This window comes from Brachyhypopomus gauderio, chromosome 16, assembly GCF_052324685.1.
Source record: "Brachyhypopomus gauderio isolate BG-103 chromosome 16, BGAUD_0.2, whole genome shotgun sequence".
NCBI classification, from domain to species: Eukaryota; Metazoa; Chordata; class Actinopteri; order Gymnotiformes; family Hypopomidae; genus Brachyhypopomus; species Brachyhypopomus gauderio.
The window spans coordinates 16,475,390-16,496,451 of NC_135226.1; the positions used below are offsets into that span (position 1 = coordinate 16,475,390).

Sequence of the window (21,062 nt, forward strand, 5' to 3'; positions counted from 1 at the left end):
ATGGACAATTCTTTAAAGTTATAGGGTGTATTTCCTATTAGAAGGGTTGAACAACTTTACATTTCTGGAACATATAGTGATTTGTTTTCTGCAAATTCCTTCCAAGTCTATGAGCTAACTGGAAGGTGTTATGTACAAGTTTGACAAATAAAATGCATTTCAGGTTAGTTCAGAGAATATCCTTTGTAAAGATGTATAATGCTACATAGTGTCATGTTCTGCATGATTACAGCACCCGTATAAAGCACCCGTGACTCTAAATGTTGGTAAATATAGGCCCTCTATGCCTCTGTATATGCCTGTGTGTCTGTGCTCACATCTGGTGGAAATCCCATGTGTTCATTGGAGACAGTGTGTTCCAGTTTTGGGAAATTTCTTAGGCTAAATGCTACCACAACAATCTCTCTAATTATTCAAAAAATCACTAGCATAAGTGAAATTTCTTACTGCGAAGGACATCACCCCTCTTTCTTCCCAACCATCAGAGGGCCATTATCCAACTTTTTAATGTACATTTTTGACAGAGTCCCTGTGATTACAGTGAGCCAAGGGGTGGCTACACAACCGAGGGCATTACTACTGAAACAAAAGAACAGAGCTCATGGAGAAACAAAAACAGAAAAAAATCTACAATAGATCAATAGATGTTGCTGTGGGAACTGCAATGCAATTGAAGGGAAGACAGGGAAACATTGCAAATCTGGAAAACCCATTTCCACCTCAGCATGGTGTATTCTGCCGCAGATGGGAGTTTTAGTTACTCAAAAGTGTTCTGAGGGCAGAACGAAAAATGATTGGTTCGGAGAGATAACCAATCACATTGTAGAGGAGGCGGGAGCGAAAAAGGCGGGCGCGCCCCCAAAAATCGAAAACCGACGGGACCAAAAAAAAAAAAACAAAGAACTGTTGCGCCTGAGAAATTTACCAAAAGGTAAGAATTTTTCATTTCGATTTGTTTTAATTGCTTATTTGGGCTTATATCGATGAGTTAGGTTGAATCAAGTAAGGTAACCTTATAAGGCTAACGAGGTAAACACTAGCTAGCTAATTTTTAACCTCGATTAACAGTAGTTTCACTAATGTTAGCTAGATAGCTAGCAATTTCAATTACGTCTGAACGCCAACATTATTTACAGACTAATAAAAACATAGTTAGCTAGCTTGATATAGTAGATGTAGTTAGGGAATTAGCATGTAACACTTGCATTTTAGTGCTTGGCTAGCTTCCTAGCTAGATTTCCTATTTGTCATTGACAGTGAAAAATCCCAGTGTTGACTCGCCAATAGCTTTTCTAGCTATTTTAAATATGCGTTAGCAACGGGTTTTTTTTGCTAAACGAGCCAGATAAATGTAGCGTGTAGTGTAGTGCTGCTCTTAAGGCAGGAGAAATGTTCCGTATAGTGTAGTGCTGCTCTTAAGGCAGGAGAAATGTACTGTATAGTGTAGTGCTGCTCTTAAGGCAGGAGAAATGTTCCGTATAGTGTAGTGCTGCTCTTAAGGCAGGAGAAATGTACTGTATAGTGTAGTGCTGCTCTTGAGGCAGGAGAAATGTACCGTATAGTGTAGTGCTGCTCTTGAGGCAGGAGAAATGTACCGTATAGTGTAGTGCTGCTCTTGAGGCAGGAGAAATGTACCGTATAGTGTAGTGCTGCTCTTGAGGCAGGAGAAATGTTCCGTATAGTGTAGTGCTGCTCTTAAGGCAGGAGAAATGTACCGTATAGTGTAGTGCTGCTCTTAAGGCGGGAGAAATGTACCGTATAGTGTAGTGCTGCTCTTAAAGCGGGAGAAATGTACCGTATAGTGTAGTGCTGCTCTTAAAGCGGGAGAAATGTACCGTATAGTGTAGTGCTGCTCTTAAGGCGAGAGAAATTTTCCGTATAGTGTAGTGCTGCTCTTAAGGCAGGAGAAATGTACCGTATAGTGTAGTGCTGCTCTTAAGGCGAGAGAAATTTTCCGTATAGTGTAGTGCTGCTCTTAAGGCAGGAGAAATGTACCGTATAGTGTAGTGCTGCTCTTAAGGCAGGAGAAATGTACCGTATAGTGTAGTGCTGCTCTTAAGGCAGGAGAAATGTACCGTATAGTGTAGCGCTGCTCTTAAGGCAGGAGAAATGTACCGTATAGTGTAGCGCTGCTCTTAAGGCACGAGAAATGTACCATATAGTGTAGTGTTGCTCTTAAGGCAGGAGAAATGTACAGTATAGTGTAGTGCTGCTCTTGAGGCAGGAGAAATGTACTGTATAGTGTAGTGCTGCTCTTGAGGCGGGAGAAATGTACCGTATAGTGTAGTGCTGCTCTTAAGGCGGGAGAAATGTACCGTATAGTGTAGTGCTGCTCTTAAGGCGGGAGAAATGTTCCGTATAGTGTAGTGCTGCTCTTAAAGCGGGAGAAATGTACCGTATAGTGTAGTGTTGCTCTTGAGGCAGGAGAAATGTACAGTATAGTGTAGTGCTGCTCTTAAGGCGGGAGAAATGTTCCGTATAGTGTAGTGCTGCTCTTAAAGTGGGAGAAATGTACCATATAGTGTAGTGTTGCTCTTAAGGCAGGAGAAATGTACAGTATAGTGTAGTGCTGCTCTTAAGGCAGGAGAAATGTACTGTATAGTGTAGTGCTTCTCTTAAGGCAGGAGAAATGTATCGTATAGTGTAGTGCTGCTCTTAAGGCAGGAGAAATGTACCGTATAGTGTAGTGCTGCTCTTAAAGCAGGAGAAATGTACCGTATAGTGTAGTGCTGCTCTTAAGGCAGGAGAAATGTATCGTATAGTGTAGTGCTGCTCTTAAGGCAGGAGAAATGTATCGTATAGTGTAGTGCTGCTCTTAAGGCAGGAGAAATGTACCGTATAGTGTAGTTGTAACGTTTCTCGCGCTGCGTAGCGAGGAGACGGACACAAATGCTGAGAGGAGCGAGATTTATTAAAGGAAATACCATACTCATCGTCAGATAGCCAGGCAGGGTCGATAGCAGGAGGGCAGTCCGAGAAACACGCAAAGACAGGCATTACAAGACAGGGAGCACGGGAAACAGGAGAAACACAAAAACGGTCGGGTACAGAGAACAGCAATGGGACAGACACGATCACAAATCAATTCAAAATACCGGACAAAGGACAAGGGAGACTCAGGGGCTTAAATACATGGAAACTAACTACGAGCAGGTGTAGACAATGATACAGGGGCGTGGCAATAAACAAGGGAATTACGAGACAAACGAGTGGGGCGGGATGAACAGATACGGAACACAGACACGAGGGGTTCGGAGTGACAGCTAACGGAGGGGGACACGGTCATACGTGACAGTAGTGCTGCTCTTAAGGCAGAGGATGTATATTGTATAGTATAGAATATTTAGAATAGGTCTTTGAATGTTACTTTATTTTAATTTATTTTATTTTATTTGTTTAGGGAAAGAAATGGAGAATATTTGGATTGAAGGTGTCAAACGAAAGCTGAAGAAGCTAACAGATCCTGAGATTATCCAAGACGTTGTTGTTATTTTTGAAGAGGAGAAGAACTTTATGCAGTCTTGTATCAAAAAATTGGAAGAGGAAACTCACAGCTACTTTAAATCTCCTGTATGTACTCGAAAGGGCTACTACTATTATGCCTGTGAGATCCAATAAAGCAACAGGAAATAGCAAAGGGAAACCAACCAAAACCAGGGCTAACTCTTGCAGGGCATATGTCTCTTTCAGTATAATCAAAGATGCTGGATTCACAGGTGCTGTGGTGCATAAAATGCTCAAACACAATGGACATGATGTTGGCATTCAAGAAGAAAGTGTAAAAAATCTGATTGATCCAGAGCTACAGGCTTTCATTGATATGTGGCTTGAACAAGGGCTATCAGTCTCGGAAACACTTCTGAAAAGTGTGGAATGGGCAGAACGGCATGGACATATGGACAAACACAATCGTCGATACTATGTTACACCAGATGATATAAGAACAATCAAAAAAAGCATCAATGCCCTAATTTTTCCTGACGTGAAAGACTGTGTCAGTGTTGACATTCTAGCCACATCAAAGCTAAAGGAAAACATTTGTTTTTACCAGCCTTTAAGTGATGAAAAACCCTTGATAATTGTAGTACAGACACAGTGTACAGTGTATCACAACAGTGAGTATACCCCTCACATTTCTGCAGATATTTAAGTATATTTTCATGGGACAACAGACAAAATTACACTTTGACACAATTAACAGTAGTGCAGCTTATATAACAGTGTAAATTTATTCTTCCCTCAAAATAACTCAATTTACAGCTATTAATGTCTAATACAGATACACTATCTAATGTCTATTTAATGTCTAATACAGATACACTGAATATTTATTTCATTTCATTTCTTTGTAGGTCAGTGATGATTGACAAGGACCTGAAGGAGCTCAATGCCATAAGACAGATTTTTCCTTCAGCAAAGGTCCTCATTTGCTGGTTTCATGTACTGCAGGTAGATTTCAGACCAATTTTAGAAATTTATGTTACTGCAAATTACTGCTGGTGACATAAAGGGTAAAACAGTAAATATTTTTTGTAATATTTCATAATATTCCATAAAAATCCATAAACATCACAACCATGATGTAAATCTTCTGATTTCTTTTAACATGTAGGCTGTGCATAGGTGGTTGATAAAAAGGGATGGAGGGAACCTGTCAGTGGAGAAGAGAAATATGGTGATTCAAGCAATGGTGGCAATGAAGATGTGCTTATCAGTAAGACTCTTTGACACATATACATTTAATAGGGAAACTTTGGAAAAGAAGTCACCCGTGTAATAGCCCAGATCTTAATATTTTGCTATTGTCACGCTACGGTCCCCAAACCCTTCCTTTGGGGCGTGTGTTAACGTTGTCTGCGTCTATTCGTCTGCGTCTGTGTACCTCCGTGGGTGCGGGTGGTTATTTAATTAAAATTAAATAATTTTAAATGTGTCATATTTTTCATTAATATTAGTTGAAAAATGCAAACACCAGAAATGGGTTGACATAAAAACTCTAGTCTGTAAAACAAATTTATTTAAACATTTCAGAAACACACATCAAATACAAATATATTTTTCTTAAAAAACAGCAGTCTGCTGTTCCTGCTTTTGCAGTATTTGCTGTGTATACGTGTGCAACAACTTCCTGTGCATGTTAGTTATATACAGTGTATATATATATATATATATATATATATATATATATATATATATATATATATATATATATATATATATATATATATACATGGTGGGGGAAGAGCATTCTTGCTCTCTTGATTACCTTTTCCTCAGCCTTTTAAGTGATGTCCTCCTCCCCAACTTTTACGACAAGAGGGGCCCCTGGTCGCCGTGGTGAAGTGGCCTTGCCTATCTCCACTACAACACTTTAGTCTCAATTATGTTAAGACAAACTTGCCTTAAGATTATCTACTCCTGTTTTCCCTGGCTTCAGTTTGTAAGATCTTGTAATGTTGTAAACATGCTCATTTAAAGTTTTTGTTTTTCAGGAAGAGGAGTTTAATAACACTTCTGCCACAAAGTGCAAAGAGCTGGATTCCAACCTTGGTAGTGCACATGTATCTACCTACTTGAAGACTCAGTGGATTTCTTGTGGGGAGCTGTGGTCCAGTTTTGGTAGATTATTCAATCACGAAAACAGCGAGACAAACAACAAGGCAGAGAGGTAGGATTATACCTGTTTCTTGTAAGAAGGAACATTCCTTCTCATCACTGAAGCACATTCACAATTCCATAGGCAAATGAATGTCTTTTATAAAATCAACATGCACACCCATACTAAAACACGAAATGACAAAGATAACTATTTTTAGGAAGTGTATTGCCTGAGATTCATATTTTACATTACCATGATGTGCCAACCCAGTCTGGGCACTTTTAAAAAACTTACTCCAAAATCTAGATTCTCTATCTGAAACATGCTGGTATTAAAAAACTAAATTTCATTGGTCATAGATTACTTAAAACGTAACTAATAATAATATTTCAAATGTATTTACTGTTCTGATGCTGTTGATTTACTGTGGTAATGTGGTTATTTCTTCCTTTCATAGATTCTTTCTCACAATGAAATATCAGTTCCTGAAGGGGAACGCTAACAGGCGGATAGATCAGCTCCTTTGCTTGCTGTGTGGCAATGTTCAGAAATATTACTGGTATGTAAGATTATTGTAGCATTTACTATTGTCTTAAAAAACAAAGTGTCCATATTGTATTAGATGTTTCCTGCTACACTGAATGATTTCCATTTGACTGATTGCTTCTGATTTTTTGTTTTTTCTTAAGTTACATGGATGACCTAGCAGACATTGGACGAATCAAGGGAGTCAATACCGATGACTTCTCTAATGCGGTCCAGTCTATGATTGAGAAGGGACTAGACTCAAAAGTTAACATAACTGAAACTGGAACCTGTTTTGTTCCACCTGATACGAGTGCACAGTCTCACAGTGTTGATTTGGTGATGGTCAAGTGTGACTGCAGAAGATCCAAAAGTGGTTCTATGTGCAAACATATTGTTTTCTCAAGAGTAGTGGCACAGCAGCAAGGAATAGATATTCAAGACCTCAGGACTGCTGTTGCTAGAAAAATCATTGATAATCATTCATACATCTTAGATGATAATAACCTAACAGTCTTTCATAGCGATGGGAGTGTAGGAATTCTCAATCACAAAAGTCCACAATTTTGTACATGTGTAGCTAATAGTCACAGTGAGAAATGTGTCTGTATTTTAGTTCACAACATCCTCTACCTGCCACCGACACCTTGCAAGTTGATCTTAAATGATGCAGATTGGCAGAAAAAAAACAAGCCAAATACAAAAGCTGAACTGCAGGCCATGTTGATGGACCTAATTGAATGGAGCCAATCAGACAAGTATACTGAGAACAGGGAGCTGTACAAGATGGTGGAGAGGTCACACAAACTAGTTTTTTCAAACTTCAGCATTCAGTCAAGGAAAAGAAAAACAACTGCACTACATGCCTATCGGCAACAAGTAAAAAAGGCAAGATGTACAGTCAGTATGAATTACGTTTGTAGACAGAAAAGCAGAGCGAAACAAAGGAAAAATAAAAATTAGAGCTGCAACACATTTGAAAGAATTTAAGTCCATAGTGGAACATAGTGATAGTGAACATAGTGTATTTAAATTTTCTGTACATGACAGCTGTACAGTGTGGCAGTCAACCCTTCGGTTTTGTTGACCTCACGTTTTTTACTTTAGTGTTCCCGGTCTTCAGAGACCGGTCTGTTTTAACACACAAAAAAAAATTTCACCACCTTGCAAACATAGGCATAACGTGTGTGTGTCTGTAGGTGTGTCTGTGTGTGTCTGTGTGTGTAGGTGTGTGTGTGTGTGAGTGAGTGTGTGTGTGCGTGTCTGTGTGTGTTTAGGTGTGTGTGTGTGTGTGTTTAGGTGTGTGTGTGTAGGTGTGTGAGTGAGTGAGAGTGTGTGTGTGTGTGTGTGTGTGTGTGTGCACGCGCGCATGTGAATTCATGCACATGAGTGGCATGTCACACTCAGATCAGAGTGTGCCTTGCAAACATAGGCATAACATGTGTGTGTGTCTGTGTCTGTAGGTGTGTGTGTATGTGTGTCTGTGTGTGTAGGTGTGTGTGTGTGTGTGTGTGAATTCATGCACATGAGTGGCATGTCACACTCAGATCAGAGGGGCCTTGCAAACATAGGCATAACGTGTGTGTGTGTGTGTCTGTGTGTGTAGGTGTGTGTGTATATGTGTGTGTCTGTGTGTGTGTGTAGGTGTGTGTGTGTGAGCGAGTGAGTGAGCGAGTGAGTGTCTGTGTGTATAGGTGTGTGTGTGTGTCTGTGTGTGTTTAGGTGTGTGTGTGTAGGTGTGTGTGTGTGAGAGAGCGAGTGTGTGTGTGTGTGTGTGTAGGTGTGTGTCTGTGGGGGTGTGTGTGTGTGTGTGTCTGTGTGTGTAGGTGTGTGTGTAGGTGTGTGTAGGTGTGAGTGTGTATGGGGATGTTTTCTGTCTCATAGATGAATATATTCTGAATACCCATTCACTTCCTGTGACGGTCACGCTTGACCGGCAACAACACAGATGTAAAACATTGGTTTAAAACACTCAAAATTCAATGAAAAAGATGATCATCACTTTTATATGTTCCAGTGCATAGTGTGGAGGATGGCATAAGGCCTTGTAGCAATCAGATGTAAAACACAATATTTATGAGTGGTTTAAGTTGTAAATCGGTCAGATTTGACCCGAACACGACAGGAGGGTAAAGACTAAATACAAATAAAATGGGAAGAAAACCTTGCTCCTCTTGAGTCTTTATTTAAACACTTCTTTCCACTTTAACATACATGTTTTTTCCATGTTCCTATCAACAATGTACTCACAAATTATGTAAATATGCAAGGACATAAAGTAATAAACTATTTTTGCAAATACAAAATAAAGAGGTAAAAAAAAAAACCTACTCATCTGTGTAATCAATTGATTTCAGTGCTCTCATTTTTTCTTTAAGACATGCATCAATTAATGCAAAAGTGCCTTTTATAACAGCAGGGCCAAGACCATGAGTTGACAGATCAAATGTTTCCCAATTGGCCTCTAAAGCATTCTTTACAGCATCCAACGTCTTCCTGCAATTGAAATGAAAAACAGTGTTTAACTTTAATTAATATTTAAACTGATCATTGATTCTTTCAGTTAATGCCACACATAGTATTTCTTTATTACCTACAGTCCTCTGTTTTGGCCATGGCAGCATGGACATTGCCACTTTCCATCAAGGCTTGACCCACTTTTTTCTGTGGGATGAATTTTGTTGCCAGGTACATTATGTCACCAGCTAGGTCACTGCATTCATCTAAAATGTAATAATTGCACTTAACACAAATATTTAAAATACATAACAGGTAAATAAACCATGTTGGGATGTGTAGACATAAAATTATCAAAAAGTAGGTATTGTAAAACAACCTAGGGGCTATTAATGTCCCCAAAATAGGCTGTTTTGGTATAACTGAACATCCCATAATCAGTCTTGCATGCATACCATGAAAAATGTCTTTGTTAAAGTATAAATTCTTAATATAAATAAGAATGATTACTTTGTAAAGTTCTTACACATCTCTATTATTGTTTCAGAAACTTATGTTCCTGGTTTACTACATCCACTCCAGATGTATGCCTGTAATTATACCTTAATATTAATTTAATACCAGTTAGAGTTGAGAATTAAAATGACAATTTAATTATACAAAACCACAAAAAACAAGGCTATTGGTACCATTATTCCCATTACAGTTACTGCTACTTCCACTCCACTGATACCTTCACAAAGTTTGGAGCACTGGGAAGTTAACTTTGTGCGCTTTGTGGGCTTAACCCCCAACTCTGCCAACTTCTCTTCAATGTTTCTTTTCTGTCCCTTGGCCTTCCTTAGATAAGCCACTACAGTGTTTGCAGAGTAGCTCTCTGGTAGGGAGCATCTCCTCTGCAGTTCATCTGAAGTGACCAGGTACCTAAAATACCAACACATCTATAATTATCAGTATTTCATTATATTGATAGTACAAACTATATGGGGTTCCAGGAATGCTAAGACTTCAACCTTGTAAATAAATGCACTTACTTTTGTCTTTTCAAAATATAATGGGACTGAAAAGTCCCAAGTAGCCATCTGATCATAATTTATTTAAATGCATTTCATATAACATTTTCCTTTACCTCTTTGCCTGGTGAAAGTCTGAAACCTTTAGAGCACTTTCCACCAGGAATCCCCCTGTATGGGTGAAAAAAGAGTTGGGAAACTACTAACGTGAAGTACACGACATGCTTTTATTGTGATAAAAATGAATTGCTGTCTATACATAACAAGACTCATTCTAAAATTACCAGCATGAATTTATTTATGCAAGACTTAAAGCTCTGGGGTGGGTTTCCCGAAACGTTTGTAGCGCTAAGTACTTCGTAACCTCATATGAAACGTACGAGGTTAAGAAGTACTTAGCGCTATGAACGTTTCGGGAAACCCACCCATGATCAGTACAATTATCACTTCTCAAATGTTTTAATAACTGAAGTGTGGTAGCATCAAAAATTGCAATAATTGGAGAAAGGTGATCTTTGATCTGTTTTAAATAAGACTGCTTAGCATGAAAAGAACATAAAAACCATTGGTCCCTTTGGTTGGGATAAGGAAATTGGAAGACTGATATTCATTTAAGGGATGTGGTAGGTCTGCTTTTGGCAAGTTAATATATTTGTCAAAATGAACATTTAAACTTTTACTTGTCTGATCTTGGTTGTGTTCTTTCCTGTCTCCTCCCTGAACTCTTGGGATGTCTCTGTTACTTTCTCCAGAGCTGTCTCCTCCCTGAATTCCTGGGTTGTCTCTCTTACTTTCTCCAGAGCTGTCTCCTCCCTGAATTCCTGGGTTGTCTCTCTTACTTTCTCCAGAGCTGTCTCCTCCCTGAATTCCTGGGTTGTCTCTCTTACTTTCTCCAGAGCTGTCTCCTCCCTGAATTCCTGGGTTGTCTCTCTTACTTTCTCCAGAGCTGTCTCCTCCCTGAATTCTGAATCCTGTGAGGTCTCGGGTATTGCTGTCTCCATTATTCTGCTCTAATGCATGCCATGCTTCAAAAATGTAATATTTAAACATAAAATAAAAAAAAAGAAACAGAGCATGGTACATTCCAAAAGTATGAACCTATATTCTCCATTTACAAATCATTAAAATATCAGTCACGTTTTCAATATAACTTACTATATTATATAAACATAAATGTGTACCAAAGTGGATACTATGTTCATCTGAGAAAGATAAACTAATCCAATGCTGCAGAATTCACAATTTCTAAAATCCAATACCTATGCAAAACACACACTTGTCCTCTTGATTCTTAGGCAGACATTTTTCATGGAAACTTGCTGAACAAGAAGAACATTTTTCCTGCAAAATTGATTGGCATGCCATGTGGTTAAATAAAGTTTATCCAATTCCAGTATTGAAGGGCTATACTTTCATATTTGTTTTAGTTTTTACTTGGTCAAAATGCATTATTTTAATGCCTAATTTCAATTGAATCTGGTTTATTTCAGCAAACAATAAACAAACACACACAAAATTGGCTTACAGGTTTTGATATGGATAATTTTCAGTTTAAGTACAAAATGCTTCTAATTTTAGATTAAAATAACATTTTATTTTTATTTATTATTTTATTTGCATCACTTGCCTTGTTCTTCTTAGATACCCTCTTGTGACAGATGCCACAAATTCCTGACCTGTCTAAAAGCACATAAACATGTGCTGCCTTATTACTCTTTTAACAGGGACCAATCAGTGGATTCACATTTCATTTTTTGATCTTTAATTAAGTTTAGAAAAACTCACGTTTTCACTTTGACATTAAGTGTAAATTGATGGGCAAATTTGCAATTATAAACATTCAATAATTAGCACAATAGTGTGCAAAAAGTCACATACTTGGTGACAGAATATTATCTAAATCCACTGTACCTGTGCATTTGTACTTACCAAGTGAACTGAGAAGAAGCAAGCTGAGTCTTTCTCTCTCTTCTTGTATAGGTGGACATGTTATATATCCGTCTTCCCCTCCCAGAAAGGTCTCAGCAAACTAAAGTGGTTCCAAAAAGATGATTAACTCAATCTGTCACACAATGTCACAAAATGACTTGATAGAATATGTACTGTATTAACAGAAGTTCTAGCAAAACCTGACTGTCAAAAGTGATAATGTTTCAAAGTTTCATGAAAATAAATACATCTTAAAAAATCCTTTACCACAGCTGTGAAAACACCACAAGAAACACCGTCTTTCTGAAGAGTGTGATTCCTTTTTGACCTTTTCCATGGTCCTGGATATCCTTTTGCTGCAGCAAATGTGCTAGAATGATAGCAACAATTTACATATATAAAGAACAAATGGGAAAAAGGTTTATATAGAAATACAGAAAATATAGAAATGCCTTCTCCCTACCTCCAGTGTTGTGCTATTTTATGATAGTGTTCATCCTGTTCTCCAAGTGAATTAAGGTAAGTTATCCTCCGATCCACAATGCTGCAGTGCTAGATGAAAGAAATGAGACATTTTTACAATAAAGAATTTGCTTTAAGCTGGCTGCCAATTTACTTGAGTGACTTACAAAAAAAGTCCAATGATTCCCGCCCTTCAAATAGGGACCAACAACCTCCCTTGCATTTTCAAAGATGTTTCTCTTAATAGAAGAGGAAAAAATACAAAAGCTTATTTTGAGCAAAACAATAACCATAGTGACCACCAGTAGTAGTCTAGCAAAACATATCTGATGCAATATTCTACCTATAACACCTAAGGAACGTACTCGCCAATTAAATGTTTGTCAAGTAATTCTTACCTTGACAAAATAATGGCTTCTGGCTCTTGCTCCCCCATCCAGAATATGAGTCAGGGTATGAGCATTAATTGCCACTACTCCTGGTCGCCTCTACAAAGGCAATAATGGGTGTACACTGAATGTCTTAAGTACTATAACCAAGTCCAAATAAAACAAATGTGTCTTGGTATAGAATGTAGGCAATCCACATAATGGAGAACTTTTGTATGTTCATTACAATACCAAAGAGTCTCTGAAATATACATTTAAGCAAAAATATAATATGATGATACTTGGAAGACATTTGTACACAATACAAGTTTTCTTAACTTTGCTAAATACAGACCAAAAAGGCCCAGTACTGTCACATATAAAATATACTACCAAATACTGAGAATTATTTAACATAAGCTAGGAATTCTTTAAGTACTCATAATATCCATTATGTGCTAAGAAAATCATACTGTGGAAATCACAAGGAGCATTAAAAATTTGATAGTGATTTCCACAGCATGGTTTTCACACTGTGAAATTGTCATATTACGCATTCCTACATGCGTGTTTGTTTGTATTATCTTTTGCCTTTTGAATAAAGAGATGTAAATAGCAGTCTATTACCATACTAAATAGATGAAACAAGGCATCCATGATCTGAGGAGTCATAACCCAAAGAGTAAAAAAAGAAAACAAAAATTATTAGAGAGAATGGCCAGTAAACTTGACAGATAAGAATGTTTTGAGAGTTCAGGTCAGGTTTTCAATAAATATAGATGTTTGAGATGATGAACCACACTAAGTATGATGGTAACACCATAGATCATACTCAAGCCTATACTGTGATGGGTGGCATGATTTTGATCTGAAACTGCTGGCTAAGCTAATGTTAAAGATACAAAGTAATTTACATACACTCAAGGTAATTATTTACATACACGTATAGAAACAAAAGTAGAATTATATAAACATCAGATACCTCATCAGATACTTCATTGTTGCTCTCTATAAGGGATTGAAAACTTCCCACATAAAGTGGATAGGGCCCAACACTTCCAATTTTGGTCTCCCTTCCTCCAGACATCACAGTTTGTAAGACTGCATCGGTAAAGGTTTAATGTTAAAACATTTTGCAAAGATTGTTGTATAAAATTTACAAGCCTATACATTTCTCTCATATGCCAAATAGCTCTCTTAAAATGCTACCACACTGGAAGACATCCCTTGTATTGTTTATACCTAATTAACATGGTATGTTATTAAAAGGCACATGCACTTCATGCTGCAAGTTCATGCTTACCATTCATTTTTCCCTGCAGACAGTTGACGATTCCTTGAAAATATAAAGAAATAAAAAGACGGATTAGTATTAAAAAAAAACAGTTTTCAATATAATTCTAAATCACATTGACTAAAGATCATTTTAATCAACCTCCATAAACAAATTATGACACAAACAATATAGTATCTGTGAAAACAAATATCTGTTAACACAATAGTTGGTCTCAGCTTAGCCACTATAAGCACCTCTGCCTTAAGAGCAGCACTACACTATACGGTACATTTCTCCTGCCTTAAGAGCAGCACTACACTATACGGTACATTTCTCCTGCCTTAAGAGCAGCACTACACTATACGATACATTTCTCCTGCCTTAAGAGAAGCACTACACTATACAGTACATTTCTCCTGCCTTAAGAGCAGCACTACACTATACTGTACATTTCTCCTGCCTTAAGAGCAACACTACACTATATGGTACATTTCTCCCACTTTAAGAGCAGCACTACACTATACGGAACATTTCTCCCGCCTTAGGAGCAGCACTACACTATACTGTACATTTCTCCTGCCTCAAGAGCAACACTACACTATACGGAACATTTCTCCCGCCTTAAGAGCAGCACTACACTATACGGAACATTTCTCCCGCCTTAAGAGCAGCACTACACTATACGGTACATTTCTCCCGCCTTAAGAGCAGCACTACACTATACGGTACATTTCTCCCGCCTCAAGAGCAGCACTACACTATACAGTACATTTCTCCTGCCTCAAGAGCAGCACTACACTATACTGTACATTTCTCCTGCCTTAAGAGCAACACTACACTATACGATACATTTCTCCTGCCTTAAGAGCAGCGCTACACTATACGGTACATTTCTCCTGCCTTAAGAGCAGCACTACACTATACGGTACATTTCTCCTGCTTTAAGAGCAGCACTACACTATACGGTACATTTCTCCTGCCTTAAGAGCAGCACTACACTATACGATACATTTCTCCTGTCTTAAGAGAAGCACTACACTATACAGTACATTTCTCCTGCCTTAAGAGCAGCACTACACTATACTGTACATTTCTCCTGCCTTAAGAGCAACACTACACTATATGGTACATTTCTCCCACTTTAAGAGCAGCACTACACTATACGGAACATTTCTCCCGCCTTAAGAGCAGCACTACACTATACTGTACATTTCTCCTGCCTCAAGAGCAGCACTACACTATACTGTACATTTCTCCTGCCTTAAGAGCAACACTACACTATATGGTACATTTCTCGTGCCTTAAGAGCAGCGCTACACTATACGGTACATTTCTCCTGCCTTAAGAGCAGCGCTACACTATACGGTACATTTCTCCTGCCTTAAGAGCAGCACTACACTATACGGTACATTTCTCCTGCCTTAAGAGCAGCACTACACTATACGGTACATTTCTCCTGCCTTAAGAGCAGCACTACACTATACGGAAAATTTCTCTCGCCTTAAGAGCAGCACTACACTATACGGTACATTTCTCCTGCCTTAAGAGCAGCACTACACTATACGGAAAATTTCTCTCGCCTTAAGAGCAGCACTACACTATACGGTACATTTCTCCTGCCTCAAGAGCAGCACTACACTATACGGTACATTTCTCCTGCCTCAAGAGCAGCACTACACTATACGGTACATTTCTCCTGCCTCAAGAGCAGCACTACACTATACAGTACATTTCTCCTGCCTTAAGAGCAGCACTACACTATACGGAACATTTCTCCTGCCTTAAGAGCAGCACTACACTACACGCTACATTTATCTGGCTCGTTTAGCAAAAAAAACCCGTTGCTAACGCATATTTAAAATAGCTAGAAAAGCTATTGGCGAGTCAACACTGGGATTTTTCACTGTCAATGACAAATAGGAAATCTAGCTAGGAAGCTAGCCAAGCACTAAAATGCAAGTGTTACATGCTAATTCCCTAACTACATCTACTATATCAAGCTAGCTAACTATGTTTTTATTAGTCTGTAAATAATGTTGGCGTTCAGACGTAATTGAAATTGCTAGCTATCTAGCTAACATTAGTGAAACTACTGTTAATCGAGGTTAAAAATTAGCTAGCTAGTGTTTACCTCGTTAGCCTTATAAGGTTACCTTACTTGATTCAACCTAACTCATCGATATAAGCCCAAATAAGCAATTAAAACAAATCGAAATGAAAAATTCTTACCTTTTGGTAAATTTCTCAGGCGCAACAGTTCTTTGTTTTTTTTTTTTGGTCCCGTCGGTTTTCGATTTTTGGGGGCGCGCCCGCCTTTTTCGCTCCCGCCTCCTCTACAATGTGATTGGTTATCTCTCCGAACCAATCATTTTTCGTTCTGCCCTCAGAACACTTTTGAGTAACTAAAACTCCCATCTGCTATTCTGCCTCCTATTCTACATCCCAAGCCCCACTGAGCATTTCTACTGTATCAGTTACGCATCAACAGAAATTGGACATTTCTAAAATGGTGTGTGAAACTCAAGTAAAACACAAACATAAGGCAACTTGAATGAACCAGTGATAAACCAGTGCATTACACATTTTTACTTGGACGTGATTGCATTGCATAATTCTCTGAGTGTGATATTTACACTATATTGCCAAAGGTATTCGATCACCAATCCAATTGAATTTTCAATCCAATCACTTCCATGGCTATAGGTGTATAAAATTAAGCACCTAGGCATGCAGACTTTTTTTTTACAAACATTTGTGAAAGAATGGGTCGCTCTCAGGAGCTCAGTGAATTGCAGCATAGAACTGTGATAAGATGCCACCTGTGCAACAAATCCAGTCATGAAATTTCCCCACTTCTAAATATTCCACAGTCAGCTGTATTATCAGAAAATGGAAGTGTTTGAGAATGACAGCAACTCAGCCACAAAGTGTTAGGCCATGTAAACTGATGGAGCGGGGTCAGCGGACGCGGACAAGTTGTCAACTTTCTGCAGAGTCAATCACTACAGCCAAACTTCATGTGGCCTTCAGATTAGCTCAAGAACAGCACGCAAAGAGGTTCATGGAATGGGTTCCCATGGTCAAGCAGCTGCATCCAAACCATACATCACCAAGTGCAAGGCAAAACACGCGGCCACTGGACTCTAGAACAGTTGAGGCACATTCTCTGGAGTGATGAGTCAAAAATCTCCATCTGGCAATCTGATGGATGAGTCTGGGTTTGGTGGTTGCCAGGAGAACGATACTTGTCCTGATTAATAAAGAATTATGGTGTGTGATTGTTTTTCAGGAGCTGGTATTGGCTCCTTAGTTCCAGTGAAAGGAACTCTGAATGCTTCAGCATACCAAGACATTTTGGACAATTCAGATTGGAGCTGGCCCCTTCCTCTTCCAACATGACTGTGCACGTGCTGTGGATGAACTTGACTTGCCTGCACAGAGTCCTGACTTCAAACCAATAGCACACCTTTGCGATGAATTAGAGCAGAGACTGAGAGCCGGGTCTTCTCATCCAATATCAGTATGTGACCTCACAAATGTGCTTCTGGAAGCATGGTCAAAAATTCCCATAAACACACTCCCAAACCTTGTGGACAGCCTTCCCAGAAGAGTTAAAACTGTTCTAGCTGCAAATGGTGGACCAAAGTCATATTGAACCCTATGGATTAGGAATGGGATGTCACTTAAGCTCATATGTGATTCAAGGGATGAGTAAATACTTTTGACAATATAGTGTATTTCTTTCAGAGAATTAATTCATTTAGTCAAAATTCAATTGGTATTAGAGCATGGTGAATGAACTGGTCCAGGCATGTTAACTGTGCTAGTGAGGGAGAAAGATGCAATTTATAACAGGTCCTCATAGCAAAATTTAAATAAATAAATAAATACCATGTAAAAAGGATGAAGAAAAGAAGCAAACTGAAATTTATTCATTCCGATAGTTCTATTGGCCTGAATAGACCAATGACCCAGACCAACTGGTGTGGACAAGCTTCTTTTATCACAAAATTATGTGTGTGTATATCTTTTATGAAATGTATCCCAAGTTCTAAATTCAAATGATGTCATTTAGATAATTTGTTTGCAGATCGTGAGAACAGGTGCAGTTTTTCTAGACCTCATATAATGCAAAGAAAGGTTCATATTTTTGTCAATAACAAAATATTAATGTTCTAATTAATGTACACATTACAATGATTTTTCTTTGATCTAGTGGAAGGCTTGTTTCTGTTAAATACAAAAATCAATATTTAGATAAAGCATATAAATGTGTATCCTTCATCTGTGAAATGTATTGCACAGTTATTGAATAATGATCAGTGTCTGAAAACAATCATTTGTCTCTCTCATTTTTACATTCACATAATTTCTTCGTGAGGTGTTTTCAGTATATCTCAAAGGATTTCATCCACTTAATATGTAAAATATTAAAACATCACATGACGATGAGACTGCCAGAGTGAGCATAAAAGCAGAGACCAAAAATGTCAGTGGGACAAATGGCTATTATAGAATTGGCAGTAACTATTTTATGAGTTACAGTAGAATATAATGTTTTTACTTCTTTACTTAAAAAAAGCTTTGTAAAACAACTCATGAATTATGGAAAATTCTTCTGAAAGCATCATGTTTGTGCTCCAAGGACTTAATGACACAAGGACAAACAAACAAATCTACTTTGGATTTGGTCTCTTGATTTACCTTTTGACTCTCTTTGCAAATTTTACATTGGTTATTACAATTGCTTTAGATAAAATGCTACATGAGCCAATGTATCTGTTTGTATGCAACTTGTTTGTTAATGGAATATATGGTGTCTCTGCTGTCTATCCAAAGATCCTTGCTGATTTGATATTAGATTCTCCTGTTATCTCATATACTGGATGCATAACACAAATATTCATAATTTACTGTTATGCTTTTTGTGAATTCACATGTCTTACAGTGATGGCCTATGACAGGTATGTAGCAATTTGTAAACCCTTGGAGTATCATACCATCATGACAAACCAGATGGTGGGAAAATTGCTAATTTTTACCTGGATATACACATTGATAGAGACACTTATTGGATTTGGATTAACAGTCCGACTTACCTTATGTGGTAAGAACATTGAAAAGCCTTACTGTTCTAACTGGGAGGTTGTGAAGCTATCATGCACAGATGTGACAGTTAACAACCTGTATGGGTACTTTCTAATCCTTTCTCATTTATCCCAAGCTATGTTCGTCATTGTGTCATATATTCAAATTATCAGAGCTTCTTTGCGGTCCAAGACAGAACGGATTAAATTCATGCAGACATGTCTTCCCCACTTAATAACCCTCTTGAACTTTACCCTTTCTATGCTCTTTGATTCTCTGTATTCTCGCTATGGTAAAAGTAACGGCCCACAAGCTGTTCGTGATATCTGGAGTATGGAGTATCTCGTTGTTCCACCTCTCCTAAACCCCTTAATATATGGACTGAAAGTGACCCAGATACGACACAGCTTTCTAAAATTGTGTGGCTACAAACTTAAAGCACTGAGACAGAGGTGAGATTGGTTCTGATAATACTTCTGTCTTGATGCAGGCACACTCAACAGTGGCTTTGCCTGGCAGAACACAACTATGATGTTTTCTGGTATGAACATTGCTTCATATTTGCTTAGAGTATTTTAGAAATAGCATAATATAAATCCTTGTCAAATGTTAATCCTGTAAGAGTTCTTCAGGCCAAACCCCCCCCCCCCCCCCCCCAAAATTGTCTGACCCACCTGACCCACTTATCTTAGTCTCCAGAGCTGTTAAGTGAAAACTGCAACAGTAACCTTGTTACTTCTGCATTTCAAAAGGTTATTATATTTATAAAAAGAAAAAGAATTCAGTCTTCCTGTAATATTAGTAAGCCTACTTAGACAACATGTCACAGGTGTTTGAATTTCCTTTGTTGATTTACATAACTGTGTTGTAGCTTACTTTGTTTAGTGTAATGGATAAATGTATTGGAGAGTTAAGCCACTTCTTTATAAATTCTAAAAGCTTCTGCTAAAGTTTTGATTATGATTAGCTTCCTACTAGTTGCAGATGATAGGGGGGGTGTCAGTAGGTGGGTAACTGAGAGTGAGGGAGGTAAGTATTTGTAAAATTTGTAACAACATTTGTATACTATTTGTAACAATTGCACACAAATGACGGAAAATTCATCCAGACAGATGATTGTGGCTACAGAGATAATATTATAAATAATATAATACAAGAGCATTTCAAATGTAAACCCAGGAGAGCTCTTTGCTCATTAAATTTGCTAGAACTGCAGATCTTAACAAATTCTTTCAGATACATCTGCATATGCCTTAAGGAAGTGTTAAGGAAACCAATAACAATATAGTTCAGAATATCAAACTGCTTCTCATTAAGACATGAAACAAATTTTACACAATGAAATGTTCCTAGGAATTAAACCTAAAAGCTTTCCAGTATAACACACAGTTTCTCTCCAACTTACTTACTTGTTTCAGGTTCTAGCCATGTTACATTTTCATGTGTGAGTACCAGTGCTGGGTTTGCCCACAAACAACAGTGAAGAGAGTGATTTGCAGTATTTACAGAGGTCACTTTATGTTATTATATTATTATATTAGAACATTTTGAACTAATTTATTTCACGATATGTAAGTAGTATCATTGCCCGTGGAAATCTGCTTGTGTGGAAATTGTGCCTTCAAAAAAACCTAATTTGTAAACATCACCATATAGACATTTGTACATAAAAATGTATATGTGAACATTTTAATCCAGACCAAACATCACCAAGTGCAATGCAAAGCATCGGATGCAGGGGTGTAAAGCACGCTGCCACTGGACTCTAGAGCAGTGAAGGCACGTTCTCTGGACTGACAAACCGTGCTTCTTCATCTGGCAATCTGATGGACAAGTCTGAGTTTGGCAGTTGCCAGAAGAATGACTGCATTGTGGAAAGTGGAAAGTTTGGTGGAGGGGGGATTATGGTGTGAGGTTGTTTTTCAGGAGCTGGACTTGGCCCTCAAGTTCCAGTTAAAGGAACTCTGAATGCTTCAGCATACCAAAACATTTTGGACAATTCCATGCTCCCAACTTTGTGTTCCTCTTCCAACATGACTGTGCATCAGTCTGCTGTGAATGAACTTGACTTGCCTGCACAGAGTCCTGACCTCAAACCAATAGCACACCTTTGGGATGAATTAGAGCAGAGACTGAGAGCCGGGTCTTCTCATCCAATATCAGTATGTGACCTCACAAATGTGCTTCTGGAAGCATGGTCAAAAATTCCCATAAACACACTCCTAAACCTTGTGGACAGCCTTCCCAGAAGAGTTGAAACTGTTCTAGCGGCAAAGGGTGGACCAACGTCATAAGTCCCTATGGACTTAAGCTCATATGTGATTCAAGGAATGTGAGCAAATACT

General features: G+C 38.2%; 3 protein-coding genes across 3 annotated transcripts; 2 read left to right on the forward strand and 1 right to left on the reverse strand.

Annotated features, from left to right (window-relative positions):
• Nucleotides 1-904: 904 nt before the first annotated feature.
• Nucleotides 905-8,454, forward strand: LOC143478422 (uncharacterized). Its single transcript, XM_076977386.1, has 5 exons — nucleotides 905-931; nucleotides 3,401-3,570; nucleotides 5,493-5,668; nucleotides 6,057-6,158; nucleotides 6,289-8,454. Exons 2-5 carry the CDS (start codon nucleotides 3,409-3,411, stop codon nucleotides 7,085-7,087), a joined length of 1,239 nt encoding a protein of 412 aa, XP_076833501.1. The 5' UTR covers nucleotides 905-931; nucleotides 3,401-3,408; the 3' UTR covers nucleotides 7,088-8,454.
• LOC143478423 (transcription factor AP-2-epsilon-like) lies at nucleotides 8,245-15,923 on the reverse strand. Its single transcript, XM_076977387.1, has 13 exons — nucleotides 15,859-15,923; nucleotides 13,657-13,689; nucleotides 13,336-13,454; nucleotides 12,981-13,013; nucleotides 12,384-12,473; nucleotides 12,153-12,224; nucleotides 11,987-12,075; nucleotides 11,791-11,893; nucleotides 11,524-11,623; nucleotides 9,711-9,765; nucleotides 9,315-9,505; nucleotides 8,718-8,847; nucleotides 8,245-8,620 (listed from the first exon to the last, which is right to left on the reverse strand). Exons 2-13 carry the CDS (start codon nucleotides 13,661-13,663, stop codon nucleotides 8,452-8,454), a joined length of 1,158 nt encoding a protein of 385 aa, XP_076833502.1. The 5' UTR covers nucleotides 13,664-13,689; nucleotides 15,859-15,923; the 3' UTR covers nucleotides 8,245-8,451.
• A 2,311-nt stretch (nucleotides 15,924-18,234) lies between these two features.
• On the forward strand, nucleotides 18,235-19,173 carry LOC143477377 (olfactory receptor 1D2-like). The gene has a single exon (XM_076975959.1). The coding sequence runs from the start codon at nucleotides 18,235-18,237 to the stop codon at nucleotides 19,171-19,173; it is 939 nt and encodes a 312-aa protein (XP_076832074.1).
• The last annotated feature ends 1,889 nt before the right edge of the window (nucleotides 19,174-21,062 follow it).

Excerpts from the sequence above, each read along its gene's own strand:
- LOC143478422 (XM_076977386.1), top strand. The coding sequence starts at position 3,409 with ATGGAGAATATTTGGATTGAAGGTGTCAAACGAAAGCTGAAGAAGCTA. Across the intron at positions 5,669-6,056 it reads ACAAACAACAAGGCAGAGAG|ATTCTTTCTCACAATGAAAT; the intron begins GTAGGATTATAC and ends TTCCTTTCATAG. Across the intron at positions 6,159-6,288 it reads AATGTTCAGAAATATTACTG|TTACATGGATGACCTAGCAG; the intron begins GTATGTAAGATT and ends TTTTTTCTTAAG.
- LOC143478423 (XM_076977387.1), bottom strand. Across the intron at positions 9,766-11,523 it reads GCTTCTTCTCAGTTCACTTG|GGGGATTCCTGGTGGAAAGT; the intron begins GTAAGTACAAAT and ends TCACCCATACAG. Across the intron at positions 8,848-9,314 it reads GTGCTCCAAACTTTGTGAAG|ATGAATGCAGTGACCTAGCT; the intron begins GTATCAGTGGAG and ends ATTACATTTTAG.
- LOC143477377 (XM_076975959.1), top strand. The coding sequence starts at position 18,235 with ATGGAAAATTCTTCTGAAAGCATCATGTTTGTGCTCCAAGGACTTAAT.